At 26.8% G+C, this 21,806-nt stretch overlaps 1 protein-coding gene across 1 annotated transcript in view; it reads right to left on the reverse strand.

Moving 5' to 3' along the window:
* The window catches only part of LOC119669330 (voltage-dependent T-type calcium channel subunit alpha-1H), a 77,763-nt gene extending 56,796 nt beyond the window's left edge, over positions 1-20,967 (reverse strand). Inside the window, exons 1-4 of the mRNA XM_038079171.1 lie at positions 20,919-20,967; positions 12,106-12,227; positions 8,424-8,578; positions 2,647-2,739 (exon numbers count right to left, since the gene is read on the reverse strand). Of these exons, the coding sequence (XP_037935099.1) occupies positions 2,647-2,739; positions 8,424-8,578; positions 12,106-12,160 (303 nt within the window). The 5' untranslated portion in view covers positions 12,161-12,227; positions 20,919-20,967. The remainder of the gene's footprint in view (positions 1-2,646; positions 2,740-8,423; positions 8,579-12,105; positions 12,228-20,918) is intronic.
* Positions 20,968-21,806: the final 839 nt, after the last annotated feature.

The following is a 21,806-nucleotide window of genomic DNA, read 5'->3' on the forward strand; positions in this document are numbered from 1 at the left end:
TATTATGCATATAATATTGGTTGGATAATATTATTTCATTTTTAGCTTAATAAAACATTTTATAAATATTATTAAAAGTTTTGTACATTGTTAAGAATTTAATAAGCATACGAGTATATTAATAACACATATACTTTTTTAAATTTTTTAAGCTGATGCATATAAACAATTGCATTCCAAAGAAGATTTTATTAATATTTTTATTTTAAATAAAATTTTTTACGAAGAGGACTTAAAAGTTTTTAATCCTGATTACTTTGGTTTGAAAATTTCATACAGAAATTTTAAAGACTTTATGAAAGATAGATTAAATTTTAATAAATGGAAATACTGTGTGGTTTTTAAACACAGTAAAACTTTGGAATGGATTTTAATATTAAAATTTTTAAATTAGTTTAATATTTATAATTTTTAAATAGATTTTATTTCGACAGTTATTTGGATATTTTTTATCTTATTTTAATATAAATTTCAATTCTTACCAAGTTTTTTCCTTCGTGAACGAAATATTATTTAATTAATTTTAAATCGGATATTCTCTTGTTTTCCTTGCTAAAGGACCAAGAACATATGAGTATACCTTAGGATACTCATATGAGTACACCTTAAGATACTCATATGAGTATACCTTAAGATACTCATATGAGTATACCTTAAGATACTCATATGAGTATACCTTAAGAACTCATAAGAGTAAATCTAAGATACTCATAATGAGTATACCCTAAAATACTCATAAAAGTATAATCTTAGAATACTTCATATGAGTATACCTTAAGATACTCATATGAGTATACCTTAAGATACTCATATGAGTATACCTTAAGATACTCATATGAGTATATCGTAAGATACTCATATGAGTATACCTTAAGATACTCATAAGAGTATATCTTAAGATACTTATATGAGTATACCTTAAGATACTCATATGAGTATACCTTAAGATACTCATATGAGTATACCTTAAGATACTCATATGAGTCTACTTTAAGATACTTATATAAGTAACCCTTAAGATACTCATAAGAGTATATCGTAAGATACTCATATGAGTATACCTTAAGATACTCATAAGAGTATATCTTAAGATACTTATATGAGTATACCTTAAGATACTCATATGAGTATACCTTAAGATACTCATATGAGTATACCTTAAGATACTCATATGAGTATACCTTAAGATACTCATATGAGTATACTTTAAGATACTCATATGAGTATACTTTAAGATACTCATATGAGTATACTTTAAGATACTCATATGAGTATACTTTAAGATACTCATATGAGTATACTTTAAGATACTCATATGAGTATACCTTAAGATACTCATTTGAGTATACCTTGAGATACTCAAATGAGTATACCTTAAGATATTCATATGAGTATACCTTAAGATACTCATATAAGTATATGAGTATCATATATGAGTATCATATGAGTATCTTAACAGTAAACTTTTGAACCAAGTAAGAATAGCATAAGATTTTATGTTTATTAATTAATTGTTGAAAATTTTATTACATATAATTTATAATATAGTTAAAACTATAAGAGTTTTCCAGAAATTCAAAATTCATTCCACTTTTAAATTCTTTAAAAATATAAGATAATTTTTTTGGTTTATTTTTTTAATGTTATGTTAAAAATATAATTAATAAAAAAATAATAATTCCCTTTCAAATTTCATTTACATTGGATTAAATAAACCTCTTTTAACCCCATTTCATGTTACACGTCAGTCAAAGTGAACCTTAGAATTCGCAGATTTTGTAAATAATGGCAATTCAGAATAAATTAAATTTGAGTTTTCAAAACAATTTTTTGGGAAATATGACGAGGGAAATATCACCACAAAGGAGCACAAAACAATTTACGTAAATGAAATAAAATTGATAAAAAGTTGTTGAATTGAAATATTAAACTTTTACGGTTCGTTAGCATATCCTTTCGGTTTGGCCTACTTAAGGTACTTCCTTTTGGGCTGAGATGACTTTGTGTATTGATTTGTTGATCTGATAACTGTTGTATATTTTGTTTGCTTTCATTTAAATGAATTTTCAATCTTTACAAATAAATACAGGAGTGTAAAACGGGATTCAATAGATTTATGATATTTTTAGTATTTTCCTTTTGTTGCAAAAAAAAAAAAATAAAAATAACATTGTTTGTGAATAAAACTTGAATTGCTATTTGGAATAAACTTTGAACTTTAATTTGGGAAATTTGGAATAGAAAAATATCTGCTCTCTTATCTATCCACAATAATGGTTCGTAATATAATAAGAGATTTATATTTTTATTCATATATTGCATACAGTTAGGTTAGGTTGGAGTGGCCGTCTTATACACCAAAACCCATTTGAGCATATACTCGTATAAGAAGTCGTTTTGAAACCACGGCATATATGATGTGGTAAAATATATATTTATTAGTTAATATGCACTATTTTAAGTCAATATATACTTTTAATCTCTTTTGCAATGGATTATCTTTTGTAATGATAATAAAAATTTTTTAGAAGTTTATACCTAAATATATCTGTATTATTTCACATATGTTATTATAAAAAGTAGCAATTAATTTTAATACTAACTATAAAACATAGTCAGGTATTATACTAAATATTAAAAACTTACCACAATTAAAAGCACAAAATAAATCCAATCCCAAAAGCTGTGTGCGTCCTGTACATAGTACATAATATCAGTCCAGCCTTCAAGTGAAATTACCTGAAAATTAAAAATTTTAAATTGAGAATATTATTTTTAACTTTAAAAAAAAAATTGCATTAAGTAAATTTTTTATATATTGTTGTTAAAATCTTTATATTTCTTATTATATATCTTTATATTTTCTAAGTATTTCGACTTTGAGTTTTTATTTTTATTATAAACATTCACATGAGCAATAAAACTCTATTTCAGGGTTATCAGGTCTTTGTAGAATATTAACATGGCATTAAAATATATTACTTAATACTCGTAATTTATTAATATATATTCAGGTCAATTGTAAATCCAAAAACATTTCGGAATAAGCAAATTGTATTCACTCATTCAGAAAGAATAGGAGAAATAGAGAATGCTTTATAGCAGAGCTGTACAGACCAGATACGATCCCGGGCCAATAAGAGTCATTATGTAGATTGAAGCTCGTAGAAACAAGTAAATCTATGGTTTTTTTTGGATAACAATTAATATACGTTGATACTGTTCAATTTAGTTGTATTAATTTGAATTCATTTTTTTGATACCATAAATATAAAATAATGTAATTTAAACAAAATATATCAAGGAAAAATGTGTGTAATTGTGGTAGATTAGAAACACGTCGCGGGCCGTATGTGGCCTATGAGCCCTGCTTTGGACAGTCCTGCTTTATAGGGATATTCTACAAGGGCTTTCACAATATAAATTGTGGATTTTAATAGTGAATTTAAACCTTTAATGATTTAAAGCTTATGTAAAGCTTAAAAAATATCTAATTAAGAATCTCTAAAAAAGGTTTAACAAGAAACTTATTATAGTGGAACTTGTAGGTTTTGTAGGCAAGACGTTGAAATCACAAGCGTGTGTCTCACACTGTTATTTAAAAAAAAAAAAACAGCTAAATGGGTATCTTACATCGGATAAAGAAACAGGGCTTGATAAAGTGCGTTTAAACCACAACTCATCTCGGAAATAAGAATTTGAGAAACACTTTACATCCGTGAAGGGGATACAATACATCTCTAGGTCACATTATTAAATACCCTAATATAAAATTTAATCAGAAATTTATTAAAAATTATTTTTTCTTGATAATTCATGTTTATTTATAGTACAATATATAATCCATTATGTGGATTATTGTTGTTATCCTGTACTAGAGCACTGGAGTGCATAACTCAGTCAAGCAATCTATTTATTTTTCAATTTACTTTATGTTAATTTATAAATTGTAATCGGTTTTAATAATATTGAGTTTTACAATGGAATAATAATAGTCAAAGACAAAAGTCTCTAAGTACTTTTTTTCATATATATTCTATTAATTTCAACATTCTTTTAACTTTTCGATGCTTTTCTTCAAGAATGACTTGTCTTAAATCTCAAAATAGGCTTCAGTTTCGGCAATCACTTTATCATTTGGGTTAAATTTTTTCCATTGATTATCTGCTTGATATCCACAGAAGCTAAGTAGCTAATAGGAAACATATCTGAAGAGTACAGTGGATAGAAAAGTAATACGAAATGTAATTCATTCAGTTTAATCATAGGTTTTTTTCCCTCCAGACTTGTTGCTTTTGGTGTGGTATGAGCAAAGACGTAACCTTTATTAAAGCAATTTACATACAACACACAACTTTCTTATATCTTTAAGGTATTAGCTATCTGACACTTTACTTTCAGAACTACCGATTATGGGTAACACGAGCATTTAGCCCCATCGGTGTTTGTACAATTGTGACAAAATTTAATACACCAGTTAATAATAGTTTATTTCTTCAGGATTCAATGTTTGTTTTCAAAACGTATTTTTCCCCACCAAAAAAACAATATTTAATCAACCTATGAAATTCCTTTTTATCCATTTCTTTCAAAATGACAAAACTGCTGTCACAAAACTACTCTGACCTATGAACCAATTATCGGAGTATCATGAAATTGTGACATGTATCATTTGAATGGAATCATTTTCCTCAAATCATATGGATTTTGTATGGAAATTCACTATTTATATGATTTTTAGTTGTTAAGTACTTTCACATCAAAGTTTGTGGATTAATGAAATCCTTAAAGTTAATGGCCGATTTGAGCAGGGACGCTTCAGTAATTAAAAACAATGAAAAACAATATACTTGCTTAACTATCGTCCAGGAATTAGTGCCAACATATGTATGTACTCATTTATGCAGATTTATAATGTAAATGTGTCCACACAGTGCAAGTTTCTGTACATAAAAGCCTTTTAATTGAATTTTAATTACACTTGTAAAAGCTGTGGTTACATGTTTGTAGCTGTCATATCTTACAGGCAGAATTATTGCAGATGAAATAGATATAATTCCATCTTTGAATTTTATGCAAATTATTTAGCTATTTCTTTTTTATGTATATATAAATTCTTTAAAAATTAAATTGTTATTTAAAAAAATCAAAAAATTGTTTTAAATATTTTTTAAACATAAATCAATTAAATTTAACTAAAAAATTTTATTAAAAAGAATATTGTTTAAAAATTCAAATAATATATTAAATTCAGATATTAAATATATTAAAATAAAAATTATCATGTATTATATTTAAAATAACTATAGCGTTTAGTCACTGGTCACGTCTAATAAAGTATAAACAGCCTCATGTCCTTTACAAAGTTATATCCCAAATTAGATGAAACCCTAGTTATTTCCATGTTGGGGAAAATTGTATTAGGGCTTGTAGATTGTTTTGGCATTATGTTTTAAAACCAAAATAAAAAAATAAATAAATTGAAAACAAATTGTTACTATTTTGTAAAATTGTTTGCAGAAAGTAAATTACATTTAAAACTTTTTGTATGCGAATTTATTTCCAGGCATGTGCCATAGTTTACAGGTCTTGTTTGTACATTTTCGGGCGCTGCTATCGCAACTTTTGCTCTGGGTAGGTAAATAAAGATACACGAATTATACAGAAAATTTATTTAATAGCAATTAAAACCTTATATGTTTGATTTTCCTTGACAAAGACTTTACAATACCATGACTAATTTACTTTTTTCACTTATATAATAGAAACAATTAAACGTTAATATATTACCAATGTTTTTTAAAATATTCAAAGATATGTTAGCATATATCTATACGACATATGTCTATCACTAGACTTATTTATTTATATATGAAGACCTAATTTTGCATATGATTTGATTTGTTATTGTAAACTCACATGGAAACCAATTGATTAATTTTAAAACATATTTAATTTATTTATTTATGGGCTAATTGGTAAAGGCACCTTAATGATGACTATAACGTAAAGTCGGTAAGAGATTTTATGCAACGATACCCTTGCATTACTGCGCCCCCTCCCACTCACCCCTCGTAGGTAGGTGGTAACAATATTTCCAAGGTAAAGCATGCGGCATTAGTCGTAAGAGGTGACTAAAATCTCGGCACATCTGACACTGTTTGGAGTGTTAATGGTAGTGAATGAGTTTTGAATTACTGCACCCGACCGATGGTATGTATCTAGAACCGCGGGGGTCAGTGCCCGCATCTTCGACTATCATGACTAATTGACGTTGGCAGTGTAGTTAAAATTAAAACTTACGGGGAAAAAATGATTATATTTATTTACTTTAATTCGGAATGGAGTTACGTTCTAGGTACTGTGACCCAAAGATTCGCAGATCTTCATTTGGTATCATTAGAAATTTTATGGATAAAGGTATAAATCAATTTGCTAAATTAGTTTAACATAGTCTCCCATTGTTAGGTTAACTAAAATCCCAAAAACTATTACTAAAGGACGGAAAAAAATACTTACTTTAAAATGAAGCTAGATCTGTTCTGATTTTAGGATCAACGTTTGAGGTTTTTTAAGTCGTTAAGTCTATAAAATTATTTGCTTAAATAAATGCACTTAGTAACACATCATTGCATAAAGATTAAAAAAAAATTACTAAGTTAAGGAAGATACACCTATTTAAAATATAAAGCTGGAAGAACGTTTCTCAATGTAGGGTGTGCAATGAAAAAACCATATTTTAAAACATAGAACATGGTTTAAAGAAGAGTCAATGAATTTTTAGAGTAACTGAGTGTCCAACTCACATGAATTTGTGGACACAGGAACATCTCGGGCAGCTGTAGGACACTTCTCAGATATTGGTGTCCCATTTGCAATAGCTACACTGGCAATCTAACAAAAATATCTGAGCATACACAATTAAGATTGGGCCCCCTTGTCAAATCTCTAGAATGATCCGGTTTAAAATGGTCAAAAAAACTTACTAATCTAACAGAGCTGTGATTCTGCTCTGTGATCCTGCTTAGGAACTTAGCCAGGTTTATACAATTGTTATTCTAATTTATTTTTACCTACGGTGGAAGTCGTGCCATTCCGCTTTACTCGTACACTGAGCTGTACTCGGTATATGTGCAAAAGCTAATCCTGGCCCATTATATGAGCATAAGTGGGCTTTGGGCACAAGGCAGCCAATACAACCCAACCTAACCTAAAGTAACTGAACTAAAGTTATTAGTGGGTGGCTTTACATAGAATAATGTATTCTATGTAATTCTATATATATTTGTATACAACAACAAATCACATTACTTTTGTTGTTTAAAAATATTTAATGATTTGGAACCCTTAATGGGTTATAAAAGTTATCGATTATTGTATTAACTAAATTCATTTACATTTTAATATGAAAATTAGTTTTGGGCACATTATTATTTTGAACCACATTTTCTAATAAAAGTCATTAGAATTTAATAAAACAGATAAGTATGTGTTTCATTTGTTGCGCTAAATTAAAGTAATTTATTTCAATGCTAAAATTACAAAAGGAATGTATATGTTCTTTTACGGTATGCACTCGTAACCACAAATGTACTTATCCTCCGCACTTATAGCTATAATTGTAACGCAATAATGTTTAGCTTCAGTTGCTCCCCTCAGTACACAATATACACTTGTTAGGGTCTTAAAATGAAGGGCTTATTTATTTAGGCGCAACCCAAAATTATAATACACAAAATTAACATTTAATTTGTTTGGCAAAAATTAAAGGCTACATCGCATATGCTGCTCTCCAGCAAATCCTTTGTTATGCATCCTTTAGCCGGGTTCTTTCGTATGTTTTAGATATAATGCCGTATACCTTTTGTTAGTGACTTTGTTCATGTGTGTTATGTACATTGACATGGTTTTTATTTCAGTGTATTCAAGTCTACTATTTCAGCTACCAAATCATTGGTGTTGTTGTAATCCTTGATGTAACAGCGTACATCACAAGGATGTTTAGGTAGCATAGATATACGTAAATAAACAGGAATTAACATGTGCGTTCACATGTAACAAAAGCGGATTATTCTGATATTTGATAATAGGTATATGTACTCGTACATACTTAATATGTATGTTTGAATGCACTAATTTATTTTTATGTTAAACCTTAAAAGCTAGGAGATGGATAATGTACTTTTTAAGGCTCGTCCGTGTGTGTATGTATGTATTGGTGTGCCAATAAATTTTTGAAAATTTTCATTGAAAGTATTTGGGTTAACGATGTGGTTTCACATTAACAGTTTACTTAGCATAACTGTATACTGCGCGGCTAATGTTTCAGCTGAGTTAAAACTGAATAAATTAAAAGGCTGCACTATAGCAGCACTAGAAGTTAAATTAAATTATATTTAGTGAACGAATTTTTTTGAACTTACCAAAAATATTGCCACCCATGCCATGCCAATATTATCGAACGATATTGTGCCTTGAAAAGGATTTAGACCCATTTGCGTACAGAGCGAATAATACTGGTTCCAATTAACGCAGGAATGATTTGTGGGTAAGTTTTCATCGAATGGCAATGCTGAGTCTGTAGAATGTAGATACAAATACATTAAAAACAAATATAAAATAATTTGCATAAATAATTTTATTAATATAAAAGTAAAAAAACCGTGACGTAAAAGAGTTATTGTTTCTCCAACATTGTTTCACTAAATTACCAATCATTTTATAACTTATTATAATTTCGGATCGCAATGTTAGTACAGCGTGTGTGTACCGCACACAAGGATTAGATTCCGACCAATATCTGGTATGAAAACATTCTTTAATAAATTATGTCTTTGTTTCAGAAATATAGATTCAAGCATTCCTTAAATTCACAGAAAGGCTAACTACAAAATCTATACATAGGTTTATTTACATCAAGTACTGTCAGCAAACAATTGATATATGCATAGCTTATGGTCAGTTCGATGAACTTACCGAATCTATTACAATTTTATTTAATTTGTGAATATATACACTAATAGGTATCAAATGAAAATTGACTTTCACGGTTTGATATCAAAGAACTCTGTGCTCAGATGTATCACAGATTAATACAGTTTTTTTTAAACATTATAATAACAAATTTTTTGATGGTTAATAATTGAACCTATAAATATATTAAAATGCTTCTATACGACGCAAAAGCATGCAGCACTGGGAGTATTCGAGAGAAAACTTCTTTGTGAGATATTTCGTTCTTTAGGGTTGGCGATGACTAGGCATCTGAATAAATTTCGATCTGTATGTGCTTTATCACGACATTGTTATAATTTAGCAAATTAATATCTTGCGATGTCGCTGGCTTAGACATGTCGTGAGAATAAATGAAGATGCTCCAGCGAAAAAGGTATTTGAAGCGGTTATTGGAGGAAAAGGCGTAGAGGTAGACCGTGCCATCGGTGAAGTGATCAAGTTGAGGGAGCACTAACGAGATTTGATGTACGAGAGTGGAGAAGGTGCGCAAGCAGTAGAGACCCCTGGAGAGACATGCTGCATCTAGTTGAAATCCAGTAACGAGTTGTTATGGACATATGTGTAAGTAGGTATCTAAGTAGATGAGTAAGTAAGTGATATTGCAAAATTTTAATAATTATACTCGTATATATTTTTTTCTCTACAGAACTCAAACATGAAATCTTGACTAATATTGATTTATTAATAGAAAAATAAAGTACAAAAATTTTAAATTAATAAAATTTTATTTAGTTACGAGGGTCGTTAAGATCTAGTGTTAACTTTACTAAAGGTTTAAAGAATATCATATACGTATCTATAAAGATAGTCAAGCAGTAATCAAGGCATTGGGTACTTAAATGACCTTTTCGTGAATTTTCGTAGATTGCTTGACATGTTGCAACAACTTGCAAGCAAATACAGGCTAATGTGTTGCTGCTTGCCTGGTCATACTAGAAAAGATATCAATAAGTATGTAATCAATCTTGTAAGGATTAAATCATCCACTTATATCTGCTAATAGAGACCGTATTGTGGTACAAGTTGGTTTACAATGTGGTCTCTAATAGAAAACTGGTATGTCATCCAAAGAAATTCCTACTAGCCTGATACTTCTAATAACCGGTAGGCTAAATGGCTGGTTTATCCGTTCAATTACGATAGCATGTCCACTCTCAGTAGAACAGAACTGAGGTTTTTTATAGGTTTTTGTAGGAACTTGACGGATAACACAGTCTGCGAAATCATCTTAAAAAACTGAGTTTGTACGAATAAAGAGAAGATGCTATGTAAGATATTTTGAATAGTTTGTGACTAGGAAATTGTCTTTAAATTGGTTCAAGAGTTTTTTTTTTCAATTAAACCTTTTTGTTTTAACAGTAGCAGACATTTTCAAAAATTGTTTTAGGATGTCTAATGGCGTGTTTGATTGATAAATTCTGATTCAATATATATTTACTTTCGATCTTTTAAATTTTGATGTTCAATCAAACATTTTTATAGTAATCTAATATTTTTGTAGTTGTTTGAGTAGATATTTATATTTTTCATGAATACATAGGTCGAATCTAATCACACTTTTTTTTGTCAAGTCATATAAAATAGCTGTTAGTTCAGCATAATCTTGCTAAGTTGGCAAAATTTCTGCAGCGTTGCAAATTAATCTCGAGTGTTATACATTTCGCTCGAGATTAACCAATCGAAAATGAAAATTGTTCTGAAAATGAATCTTGTTTAAAAAAGTTAGCCCAGATGCATCAATTGAAAATGGCATAAGTGTGTAGGGGATTTGAATAGTATATTTAAAGTTTAAAAATTTTTGGATTTAAAAATTCCTCAAATTTACTATTCCTTGGTATTTCCATTTTTATTTTGGAATAGATTACTTGTCATCACAGGCGAGGGATCGAATGGTTCAGAGTGTTCACTGAACACCTTAACACAGCTTCCTTTTTAGATTTTTTTTATTAGGTAAATAATCTCGCTATGTTGCTACTTAACATTTTTTATAATAGCTTTTCCAAACAGATTAACATAAACTGAACCATAAGTTCATACAAAGCGTGCAAATACAATCAAAGTCACGGTTGCCGTTTTATATGGGCAAATGGTTCAGTAAAAACACTGAACCACGCATAGTAATTACACAGTAAAAGAGTAAATGAATGCATGAGAGTTTCTTACTCTTATGTAGAGGTTGGAAATAAACCCAAAACAACGTCATTATTGCAATTTTATACTAGCAAATGGTAAAAGTAAAGAAAAAAATTAAAGAAATTTGAAGTGAAAAATAATATTTAGAAATGGATAAATGTGTGATTAAAGATTTGATTCAAATATCTTTTTTAAACGATCTTCTGAACAAAAGGTTTTAATTCATAAAATGAATAGACCAAAGTCGCCGCTTTCCTACAGCTATTTACCATAACAACCAGGGGATCACAGGCTGCGAACATTTAAATAAATTGTTTTGTTGGCCTTGTACGCTATTTGCTTGTGGAAAGGACAAAACTCAGGAGTAGAGGGAATACGTTATAGTTGGAATTCTGTTTTGATCAAATCGCTACTGCTTGTCATATAATAGATATTATTTTTATTTGTGATGAGATTTTTATTAAAAATTATATTTTAGTTTTACTATATCTTTAGAACATTCGCTCAAGTCTTAATCAGTATAAATAATTGAATATAACTTTAATTAACAGTCGTGAATCAGAAAGCATAAAATTACTTCAATTAAGTGAAATGTTTTTTAATGAAGTTTAAAGAACGCTTAATAAGGACAAAAAGTACAAAAATAATTTCTTTCCTGTTTTTTCAATTAAAAATTTTAAAACTTGCATTCCGCGTCCTGGAACACATCTCTGAGGTGGTGTCAGCTTCGTTACACAAAGTACCAATTTAAGTTTTTAATGAGTTCTAAACGTTGTTGTAGCGAACATTTTCTATCATTTCCTGTTGGCAATGCGAAGATACAATACGAATGTAAAGTAATAAGATACATATTAATTTTAATTTCTTACCCGGCATAAGGTGCGTATTTTTGAACTCCGAAATATGGTATGTATAAGAATATATAATAAAATTTATTTACAAGTTTAAGTAACTAACCTGCACAGAGCATCGGTCCGACGCGATACGGAGGCAAGTCAGAGCACAAATGCATGCCGGAGTCCTCGGGCTTCGAGCAGATATAGTCCTGTTCCTTGGAGAATTCGTAGTAGTAGGAGACGCTATATTTGTACAAGTTTTTATGATTTTTGTTTTGTGTATGTTTTTGAGAGAATGTGTTTGTGTATTTAAATGGTTTTGTTTTGTTTTGTTTTGTTTATTTGTGTTATTGAGAGAAAAAAGAATAAAAACATAATTTAGCAATATTATTAACAGATATAAATATATATAACTATATCCAATACGTTTGAGTAGAAGACCAAATAAGTTTATATGAAAAATAATATTGTATATGCTATAAAATTAATTAAAATATAAGACTATGGAAAAACATTGTTAGATAAAGAGCGCCATATTAAAAAAAATTTATATTATTGAGAGTTCCTTAGAGAGATGCAAAATGCTCACATATATGAAATACACACGCTTTAATATAAAATAAGATAACAGCGAGCTTTTAATAGTTGAAAGTGAAATTGTTAAGATATTAATTGAAATTAAATTAAAAATATATTAATAGTTTATTATCTAAAATATATATATGTAAAATGATAGAGAGAACATTTGACACACACACATGAAACTTGAAAATTTTTTTAAAACCCCTCAACAGTTATAATATTAAATAAATAATTGAATTTGTTATTTAATTAACCAAATTAATTAATTAATTTAATTAAATAATTTTTTTAAAACCCCTCATCAGATATAATATTAAAAAAATAATTGAATTTGTTTTTTAAATAACTTTTTGGAATTAAAGGAGTTTTTTTCAATGTATATATGCAACGCTTATCCTATATATGAAAATGATCTTATCATTATTCTATAATTTAATTATCATAAACTCAATGTTATACTAAATGTTATATAGGATTGAACTCAATGTTTCATTATTGCCACTTTTCATGATTTCTGATATTTCTTATATGATGATGTATGGGGCACGATACTGTTCAGTATAAATTTTTTTTAATGTTAATAATATTTTTATTTTTTAATATAATTATTTTTTTGTTTTTATGGAAGATGTTAACTTATCGTATTTGACAGAACTAAGGCTATTTTATAATTTTCTTTATCAATACATTATCTTTATTTTATTTTTTCATTATTTAATATATTATTTTATATATGATATATAGGTATGCATAAAACCTCTATATGGAAATAGTTTTATTTTGGGTGCCATTCAGTTAGGATTTTAAAAATATATTTCTCAGGTACGGAATTTAATTATTTTTCTTTTTATATTGGTAATATTGATTATCTACTTCCTTGAAGGTAAGTTTTAAATACCTTTGTAAGAGGAATTGATGATTTTTCCTGCAAAAAGAAAATATCGCTTGCATTTTATCCTCATAAATGGTTTACATTTGGTTTTACTTTATAAATTTGCATATAATTACTTTATAGTAAGTGCTTAGTCTATTCGTTTTAGGAGCTGGTGGGTTACATATGTGGTTTTACTTATTTAATATACGAAACTTTTCTATCTCTAAATTTTAAAACTATGCGTATCAACTAAACTTTATTAAAATCAAGTTAAATAAATAATTTTAAAAGTGGAAAGTTTTTCTTAGAAAATATAGGAGAAAATTAACATAAAATTATTATTCTAAGTATTATTATATTAACTAAAAAGAGGATATATAAATAAAAATATTTTTATATATATAAATTTTTTTTTGTTTTATTTATTAATTTTAATTTTAGTTATAGTTTAGTTTAATATAATTAATATTTTATCATTTTGACAAAAAAAATTAATCAAGTTTTTTAATTTTGATTTTAAATATTAATACAGTCGCCGAAATTCATTCTGAAGGAACTCTTCTAACCTAACTCTTCTAATTTATACATCGAAATAAATACATATTAAAAAACAGTATTCTAATAGGAAGCCCTAATTTCTAATCGTCTTAATTAATTTTAAATATCTAAAAAATACTTATCTATTTGCTTCAAGAATTATTGATAATAAATAAAATTTGAATAGAAGATTAATATTGATGCCAGAAGTGGTACAAAGTGAAACGTATAACATATGACTAATCCATGATTTCAGATCCTGAAACAGTTAAGGAATTAAGGAAAGAATTATATATAATTAAAACATTGAATTATGAAAGCATCAATTTTGTGTCTGAATGATTATTCCTTAATCGGCATGAAGGAACAAACAATTTTATGAGAATTATACATAAAAATTGTTCTGGAAGATTTGGTTCCAAGAGAATCATATGTGGTAGGTTTCGACAAGATAAAGACTACAGATATTCTTTGCATTTCGTTTGAATGTTTGCCTAATTTTTTATTGTAAGCAGTTGACAATACCACTCCTGCCAAATAAGAATCAATGAGTATAAGTATTTGGTGCTAAATTGGAAACGTCAAAAACGTCTCATGATCTTGACAAATTCGTTTAAGAATACAAGGATACATATTTGATTTTAGCTGGAACAGAAAACATGAAATCACCATGATTTTGCTTAACGATATATTATTATTCGAATTCAATTTGGAAGTATAAAACTTGAGGAGACATAAAACTTAGTGAGATATAGGGACAGTTTTTTAAAAGTAGTTACTGAGGCAAATAAAAGTCTTACTAAATAAACGTTTATTAAAACTTTAATATACAATTAAAATAGACTAAGATTTTCATAGGTTCGATTAGCTTGTACCGGAGATTCAAAAGGATCCCCTTAGGTCTATTCTCTCATTGTGTTACCGTATAATGGAAAAACTTAGAGCTTTAAAACCAGCTTCAACGTTTGGCAGAACTATTATTTTAAAAATGCTTTTTTATGGGAGGTCTTGTAGTTAACCAAGATTCTCAAAAAGAAGGGAGACGGCACCGCGCATGTACTGCAGAAGAACAAAGCAGATAAGAGGCACTTTCATCGTCTCCTCCACAATAGCGGCAAATATAACTGAAGAGGAGATTAAATCTTCGATCATGGTTTCCTAATCTGCAATGAACTTTGAGTAAACCTACCACAAGACTGATATACTTCTGACTGGGAGCCTAGATTAGAGAATTGTTGAACTGTGTCGACATCTCGTTTAGTGATGTCAAAAACCCTCATTGATGTAAATTGACCTAAATTCAAAGACTTTAAAACAGTTTGGTTGCCTAATAGTATGGATAACCTTTTCCTAAGAGTACTTAAACTTTTTAATATTTAAATTAAGTGATTTTTATTTTTTTGTAATATATTGTAATTGATATATTATCTGAAGTGTATACGTCTGAAGTGTCTACCAGTCGTTTGCTATTAAATTTATTATAAGTACTTTATTGGGCGAATGAAGTAATCATCTTAAGTAAAACTAAAGATGTGAAAATAATGCCAAAGTATAGTCTACTCTAACCGCCGATATTGCCAAATTGACATTATCTCTGTTTCAGTATATTTTTTATATTTAAATGCAAAAAAATTTATTAAAAAAATAAGCTCAATACATTCGTGTGTCATTGGAGACTGAACCTTGAATCTATCAGTAGCTTTTTAAAAACCTATGGTATATCAAACTGATATTTTTTTAAATAATTGTTAGATATGGACCACATATTATAAAATTATTATTTTTTAAATTTAGCAGATAATATTTTCATTTTCTTTTTTTTTATTTATATATTATGTTATATTGAGTTTTATAATTATTTTATTTTAAATATTATAAAAAAAGAATAGTTTTAAGGGTAAGGCTTAAACTTTTTTATAATATAAACTATATTATTAAATTAAAAATTTCTTTTTTAATATTATAGTTTTATATAACAATATAGAATTTATACCAAAAATCTCAAACTAACATTTACTACAGATACAGCTTCGACTACTACATATAAAAAATAAATAAAAATTAAATCATATTTTTAAAAAAATAAACAGAAAATTATTACTGGTTTAAGACTAATTTTTATAAAGTGCTTGGAAAATATAATATATATATTTAACTGAAAACATGGTCTATGCTATAATTAAATAATCTTATTTTAAAATATGAGATATATATTTTATAAAAAAAATTGAAGTAATTTAGGTTCAAAATATATTGTAGTATTTATATTTAATTAAGAAAATAATTAAGACTACAGTAATCCCCTCTATAACGCGGTATCCTTATAATGCGTGTTCATAAATAAAGCTGGGATTTGTGCAGTTCATAATTAGCTTCGTGTACCTTTGTATACCCCATGTGCATATGGGGTATACGGCAATACGCCTAAAACGCGTTTTTCTATAACACAGAACCAATTTACCGGGTTATAGGGAGCATTACTGTAGTTTTAAATAATTGTAGTTCAAAATATAATATATTCATATGTAATTCATAAAATTATTAATCAAATAATATTAGTTCAATGCAGTATATTTTGTAATTAAAAAAAAAATTAAGACCAGATTTTTTATTTAAATTATTGTAGTTCCTACAGAGAAGTATTGACTAATTTAGGGTATTTATTTTTTTTTTTTGTTGCTTCAGAACTGCAGAAATATGTTTGTGTTTTTAGATTGTACTGTTTTCAGTTGATTATATGCAAGTGACTAAAAAAAAAAATATTTACTTATGTATAAAAAATTATAACTAAAAAATAAATTAAAAAATAAAACAAATTTTTATGCAGGGAACTGCTTGATGGTTTCTATTAAGCATATCAAAATTAATTAAAATTAGTAAAAATTAAAACTGCTTTGGAAGTTTTACTCTACAATTAATATTTTATTGGAGTTAGTATTTTGGGTTAGAAAACTTTAAGATTCCTAGTGAAAAGTTACTAAGAGTTTGATAATCAATATATATCGAATATTAGGTTTCAAAGGGTTTTACATTAAACTTCTTTTTATTTTTCTAATAATGTACATTATATACTATTTATAGGTGTATAAACTATATAATTTTGAGAGCAAAGTATACAATTTTTTTGTACAGAATTAGGTTTATAAGTAATATTTTTTTTAAAATTTCATTAAGGATCTTTGTTTTTGTTTTTGTATTTGTAAATCTATTACATTTTAAACAATTGTTGCTGTTGTTGTGTTTATAGTATGTGTGCTTATGTACTCACCAATTGCATGTTTCATTAAATGATGTTTGATTTTTTGTATAAAATTTTAAACACAAAAATAATATTTCAATTTGTCATAAGAAATTTTTAAAGATAATATTTCTGCTGTTAAAATATAGAATTTTGTATTTTTTTTCTAAATTTAATTGCGTGTGTTTGACTACAATTTCGTGTGTTCAAGAGTATAAAAAGTATCGATTATTTAAAGTAGTTATTATTATGTGCAATTTTCATAAATTAAAACGAAAATCATAAAAGTAGTAGAATAATAAGAATATAATAAGAACAAACTGAAAGGAAAAACAACAACATTTAGGCTACTAATAATTTACACAAATTCAAAAAAGTATCTACAAACACATTGAACTAACGAAACTAAAGGGCGGCTAGTAACTAAACAATTAGGCTACAAAATTACAAAATTAGAAAACAGAAAAGAAGATACTAACTACGTTTTAGGCTGAGGTTCAGGTTGTAGAGGTGGTGATAGCAGTTCTTGTGTAATAGTTAACTACTGTAGATTGTAGCAGCTACACTAACAGCAGCAATTTACAACATGGATTTTTATGTGCAACAAATGTAGAAAATAGCAGAAAAATTGGATTGTAGTGAAAGTATTAGTATTATTGGTAGCAGTTGCGACTACAGTTAGTATAATATATATTGCATTGTTCTATAGAGTAAATAGAGTATATAGCCGTATATTTGTATAATATATATACATACATACATACATACATATATATAAATACATTTATGCTCATATACAGGGTGTTTGGTATGAAGATTTGTCAGTGCTGAGTTAAGCGTAGTTGAGGTATTTTATAATATTTTGTTTATAGTGATACTGAAGTTTTTGATTTGAAGAAAAAAAAAGCTTTATAAAAGTCACTCATGCGTCATGTTGTGCTTATCTGTACTATTGAAGAGTTTGCTGTATATTAATAATATATCTTGTTGAAAATTTTTTTTTCTTTTTGTGTAGATCTAAACTAAAAATAATTGTAAATAAGATAATTATGTACAGTAGCTTCTTTATAAAGAAATCTAATAATACTATAGATCTGACAGATCATATTGATGTATTTTCCTCAAGGTAGAAATGCTATTATTGCCTTTATTATATCTTTATTTCTATCAGATTATATTATGTATAAACTGAAAATAATAATAGAATAGGTAATTATGTACATAGACTTCTTTATTACGAAATGTAGTAGTACTTAACATCTGATAGACTGTTTTTAAGACTATATCGTACTTTGTTCTTTAATTTAGAAATGCTATTATTTCTTATATTTTCTTTATTTCTATTATCTTTAACTCTGTATAAACTAAAAACAACGATAGAAAAGGTAATTATTTACATAAATTTATTTATAAAAATATCTAATAATACTTAACATCTGATAGACTGTTCTTAAAACTATATCGTACTATGTTCTATAACTTAGAAATGCTATTATTGTTTATATCATCATCCTAAACCGAAAATAATGATAGAAAAAAGAATGATATCTTGTTGGTGTATTTAAGATTCTATAACAAAAGTAATATTACCCTTTAAGAAGAGTTGAGTATGAATTAAAATTTATAGTAATGGAGCCCCTGAATAATGGATATAGGCATGTAACATACAATCGAACCTCTTCAGTTCAGTGGCATAGCTAGGTTTAGGCAAACGGGTCTGTGGTAAGCTGGATATCACTTACAAAAGTTTGTCAAATAGTCCCTAAGCTGTGTATATTTCATTTATTATATTTATAAATTTTATATTCATATTATTTTATGTTTTATCCCTCGATTCAACTGCTCCAATTAAAGAAAGTATCATGTGTATTTATACATATAAGACTATTCAAATTTTTTGTGTTTTATAAGTTTAATTCTACATATTTGTCTATATCTTGATAAAAGTGATTTTGAGGGAGCACAGATCTGTAGTAATATTCTAATAAATTTTATTATTTAATATTATAAAAAATATTATATCTCATAATTCTAACTCTTGGTATTTGTTTGGATCTTGAAAAAAATGAGTATGATAAAGTATAGCCGCTATATAAATATAAAATTTAATAAAACTATCAAAAATATTTTAACTTTAATTCTTAATATTTGCCTTGATCTTTATAGAAAAGACTTTTGTAGACTTATGACTGAAAAAGAATATAATGTTTTTATAGCGTTTATAATGAAAAAGATCCGTATTTATATAGATTATAGGTCAGAAACAAAACTTCAACTAAATCTAAAAAATATTTCTTTAGATTAGTAATAATAGGTATTCAAAGTTATATGGTTAGCCAAAATTCTTTTTAAATTATTTTATATCAGCTGCCAAACTGAATAAAGAATATTTGGTAACTCATTCAAGAGGTGATCAAGAGGATAGCTCCTTCCATGATCATATAAAGATAATCAAAACTACATAATACTGTTTTTCTTATGTCTTTATCTTTTAATAGATAATAACTAGAACTTTTGATGGTGAAGGTTAGCAGCTTTAGGACAGAAAAAATATCAGAAAGACAAGTATAAATTTTTAAGAAAGTAGTGGATTTAAATAACACTTCTGAATATAATATACTAATAAAAATATTTTTAATATAATACATAAAGTACCATAATTTATTTTTGGTACTATAATATTAATAAAAATATTACTCTTTACAGATATACATCGTATCATATAGGATCGTATCGATGTAATTCTATGTCAGCTATGCCTTCGTTTTGAATATTTCAAGGTGTACAATATTACTTCTATGTGAATATGCCTTTATTTGGATATAATTTTTACATTCTTTATATACTCACTGAGGTGCATATAAATTGTACATTAACTAACTTATTCTATAATTTATTCTTTTATTATATTTTTATTATAATTTATTATTTATTAAGTGAACTACAAAAAATATTCGACAAAACGTTACGTACTGCCCCATCCCATTGGCATGACCGTGACTACGCCACTGCATGTAATTATACCTGATAACATGATAACTCTAGATAAGTCAGTTTAGCCTATAGTAGGGCTTTGAAGAAATATTTCTAATGAGTATTGATATTATACACAGCTTATTGAGAGCAAGTATTATTTATAGCACTATATGTATTATAAAAGTGATTAAATAATTTTGTTTTGGTCACTTTATATATTTAATATGTATGAAATGTAATAAGATTTACTGGAACTTTGGAATATAAATAGATTTAATACATCCAAAGTAATAATACAAGAATATTAGAGGAACTCAACTGTTATAAATGGTTTATGTGAATTAGAAATTATTTATAAAAATTTAAATTATTTTTTTTTTTTTTAATGTATTGTTTTATTTTTTTTAACTTAAAGGAATATTATGCTATTTATATCTTAAAATTCTCTTAAACTTTAAAAGTAATATTAGTCCTCTGAAGTAACTTCAAAAATGTATAAAAAATATACTATCTCATAATTAGCTAAGAGCACTGACATTTACTCTCACATTTGTTCTAGACATTCCTAATATATTACCTAAAGATTATATTTAAATATCCAAACACCCTGTATATTCGAAATAAAAAAGTAAAAGAAATTCAAAAGTAGTATAAAGTTTAAACACTCTTGCGTACGTATTTTTTATATTTAAACATAAATATAGAAAAATAAATTTATTTATCTTACGAGTTTACACGGACTCGAACTCTGTACTCATCAGGAAGTCCCCTGTAAACAAAAAATCCCGAATGATTTTTCATTTGGAAATGAAAAAAATAAATGATGTAAATTTCTTGTTTTGTAATTTTTTAAAGTATAAATTTTTATGTTTTTAGTTTTTGTTCGTTTGATATTTTTTTTTTTGTTTAATTCACTAAAACATAATTATGCATAAAAATTAAATACAAATGATATAATGATGTTTAATACATTTATATAAATTTTTTTTAAATCACTGGTAATGAGTATTTATTATATATATGAAAAATTTGAAATTTTGTTGCTTATCCTTAATGTATGGATAAGACTTTTTTAATTTTTTATTTACCAATTTTAATTTTATGCCAATTTACTTGTTATTTATGTGTGTGTTTTAAACGATAATTTACAGTTTTTGTTTTTGTTGTTTCTATATATACTATATACAGTAAAATAAATAATTTTATTAACAAAATCATTTGAGTGTGGTGTAAGCAAAATATATATATATACATATGTGTATATGTGATAATCTGTTAGCATATTTACATTTCAAAAAGCACTTAAATTAATAAATAAAATAAAGTTTGCACAAGAAAATAAATAAAGTTGCTATTTTGGAAAAAAAAATATGTATTTATGCGGTATTTAATGTGCCATCAGGAGAATCTCTATATACCAAATAAGCACTCAAGTTTTTACGATTTGCTGTTATCAAATATTGAAGGATAGCTATGAAGCACTGTAGAAATCATCATATACTTCGGGCGATTTTTTTTCTGATTTTAAAATATTTAATATAGTGCACTTCATCATAAGATCTAACATATACATTAAGACCGAAAAGTTTTCGGAAATTCTCATTTAAAATTCGCG

Source organism: Teleopsis dalmanni, chromosome 1 (genome assembly GCF_002237135.1).
Source record: "Teleopsis dalmanni isolate 2A chromosome 1, ASM223713v2, whole genome shotgun sequence".
Classification (NCBI taxonomy): Eukaryota; Metazoa; Arthropoda; class Insecta; order Diptera; family Diopsidae; genus Teleopsis; species Teleopsis dalmanni.